At 56.5% G+C, this 2625-nt stretch overlaps 1 protein-coding gene across 1 annotated transcript in view; it reads left to right on the plus strand.

Moving 5' to 3' along the window:
• Nucleotides 1-15: 15 nt before the first annotated feature.
• LOC104500365 (band 4.1-like protein 3) overlaps nucleotides 16-2625 on the plus strand; it is a gene marked incomplete at its 5' end in the record, with an annotated part of 21068 nt that continues 18458 nt past the window's right edge. The window contains one exon of the mRNA XM_010144000.1: nucleotides 16-446. Within this exon, the coding sequence (XP_010142302.1) occupies nucleotides 16-446 (431 nt within the window). The remainder of the gene's footprint in view (nucleotides 447-2625) is intronic.

The following is a 2625-nucleotide window of genomic DNA, read 5'->3' on the forward strand; positions in this document are numbered from 1 at the left end:
GCGACGCTCCCAAAGAGAGCGCTCCGACGCCCGGCGAGCCGGAGCCCGACCCCGACAGAAAGGGGCGAGCGTGCTCCCCCGAGCCAGACGCGCCTTGCGCCTATAAACCAAACGCCGGCAAAGGCAGAACGCTGTTTTCCTTCTCCTTGCAACTCCCCGCATCGTTCCCGTCCCTCCTGGATGACGACGGCTACCTGTCGCTCCCCAACCTCTCCGAAACCAACCTCCTGCCCGCCAGCGTGCAGCACTACCTCCCCATCCGCTCCCCCTCCCTCGTGCCCTGCTTCCTCTTCATCTTCTTCTTCCTGCTGTCTGCCTCTTTCTCAGTGCCATACGCCCTCACGCTCTCCTTTCCTCTGGCTTTGTGCCTCTGCTACCTGGAGCCCAAGGCGGCCTCCTTGAGTGCCTCACTTGCCAATGACCTGAGTGACAGTTCAGAGGAAGAGGTGTGTACCTCGGCATCGAACACGCTCGTTTTCGTGTTCGGTGCTTCAGTCCTAACCAGTGTTAGACCGCTGCGATAGTGCTCCTACTTTCAGAGCCTCATTTCTGTCTGTGCCGATCTGTTAGAAGGGGTGGGCTTGGTTTGGTTGGGGATTTCTTTTTTCTGGTTTTGTAATTTTTTGTTTCTTTGTTTGAGGGTTGATTTTTTTTCCTTTTTGATTTTTTTTTTCTTGTGTTGGGAGCACAGCTCGGGGCCCAGGGTTAGGCACAACACTGTGTGGAAGTGGCTTGGTTTAAACTGTGTCAGCTGAGGCACTGAACAAATTCTCAGAATCATTTTGGTTGGAAAAGACCTCTAAGATCACAGAGTCCCCCTGTTCCCCCAGCAGTGGCAGGTCCCCACTGCCCCCTGGCCCTCAGCACCACCTCGACACAAGGGCTGGGAAACCCCTCCAGGGATGGGGACTCCACCACTGCCCTGGGCAGCCTGGGACACGCCTGCACAACCCCAATGGGGAAGAAATTGTTCCTCAGGGACAACCTCAACCTCCCCTGGTGCAACTTGAGGCTGGTTCCTCTTGTCCTGTCACTTCTTCCAGGGGAGAAGAGACCGACTCCCACCTCGAACCACCCTCCTGTCAGGGGGTTGTCAGAGCCAGAAGGTCTCCCCGGAGCCTCCTTTGCTCCAGGCTCAACCCCTCCAGGTCCCTCAGCCGCTCCTCATTGGACTGCTCAGCTCTGAAGTATTATACCTGAACCCACCTTTTTCTTCGCCCCATCAGTTAGAAGAGTTACCCAAATAGTGGGTTTTAAGAGCAATTCCCTGCGCAGTTACAGGTCTGTGTCGGTCTGTACCTTGTATGTGGCTGCCCCGTAGTAAGGGGCGCCCTCACCACCTTCAGCCCGTTCCGAATCCAGCTGGACTCAGCCTTTCGCAGGAGGCTGATTGCTGTAGCCCCAGCCCAGAAAAATCTCTCCGGTCCAGCAAAACCCAGATGTGGATTTTCAGCCTTGATCCCATCTCTGCTGCAGATTAAATCATTTTCCCGTGCTTAAATGCAGGGAGAGGTCAGACCGGGACGGCTGCTGGCAGCGTGCCACGTGGGCCCGCGCACTGTCCCCAGTTAGCACTGCCCAGCCCTGCCTGGAACCACCGGGCGTATCACGGGCAGAGGAACCCGCTGCAGTGGAAGGGGAGTCCACAGCGGGTCTGGGACCGCGGGTGGGACCATGTGTCCAGGAGCAGCAAAGGGATCTGCTTGTTTCAGTACCAGGGCCACTGGCTCCTCCCTTTTTGCTGGTGCCTGGTTATTCCTTGTTGACAGAATAAAACCACAAGTCCATCTCTTTCCTCATTTCCCCTTTCGCCCCTTCATCCTTGAATGCAAAACAACAATTTTGCATCATGTGTAGAGAACCAGTCGGTGTCTCGGCCCCCCGTCGCTGCCGCCGCGGCGGTTGTCCTCCCCACACCCTGGTGTGATCCGCCGCGGTCGGTTTTCTAAGGCTGGGGGCAGGATTTCATTCCCTTTTTGATGCAAAGCCAAAAGCCACATGGATTTATCTTGTGCAAACATTGTCTTGAGATGCTTTTGGCTCCGCGAGGGCTAACAACGCCGTAGTAACGCGCAGTTTCTGATAAAAGGCGTCCGAACGGTTGCCGTCTCGTTTCATGTCCTCGTTTTGTGACAGCATTTAGGTCCCGGTTCCATTAGCTCCGCACTGGGATTAACCTCCTGGCAGTAACAGCGTTAATGCCGTGCCAGCTCCAGAGGCGATAATGGGGCCGCGTTCACGTCATCCATGGGCTGATCCTCGCTCGGAAACGAGCGCTGCTGCTCATTAGCGGCGTTAGGAAGTTACTGAGCGTAAAAACGGCTAAACCAGGCCTTTTCGCATCGCCCTGTTTTGATGGTGACGACTCCAGCAGTGCTTCCTGGCAGACACCACAGACTTGTGCCTAATCCGGGGGGTATTTCTTGTTCACGATATTGCATGACAGTCAGTATGTTTTCAGCTCGGGCATGTCTGCATCACATTGCCAAAACAAATCACAGCAGTTGCGCTCGCGCGGTGGAGGAGGAGATAGCTGCCAGCCCGCCCCGCTCAGCCCCCAGCCCGCCCCGAGCCCCGCAGCAGCGGCTGCGATGGACCTACACGGCGGCAACCTTCCCTGCTCCG

The sequence above is a fragment of the Buceros rhinoceros genome, unplaced genomic scaffold, assembly GCF_000710305.1.
Source record: "Buceros rhinoceros silvestris isolate BGI_N320 unplaced genomic scaffold, ASM71030v1 scaffold5339, whole genome shotgun sequence".
In the NCBI taxonomy this organism is placed as follows: Eukaryota; Metazoa; Chordata; class Aves; order Bucerotiformes; family Bucerotidae; genus Buceros; species Buceros rhinoceros.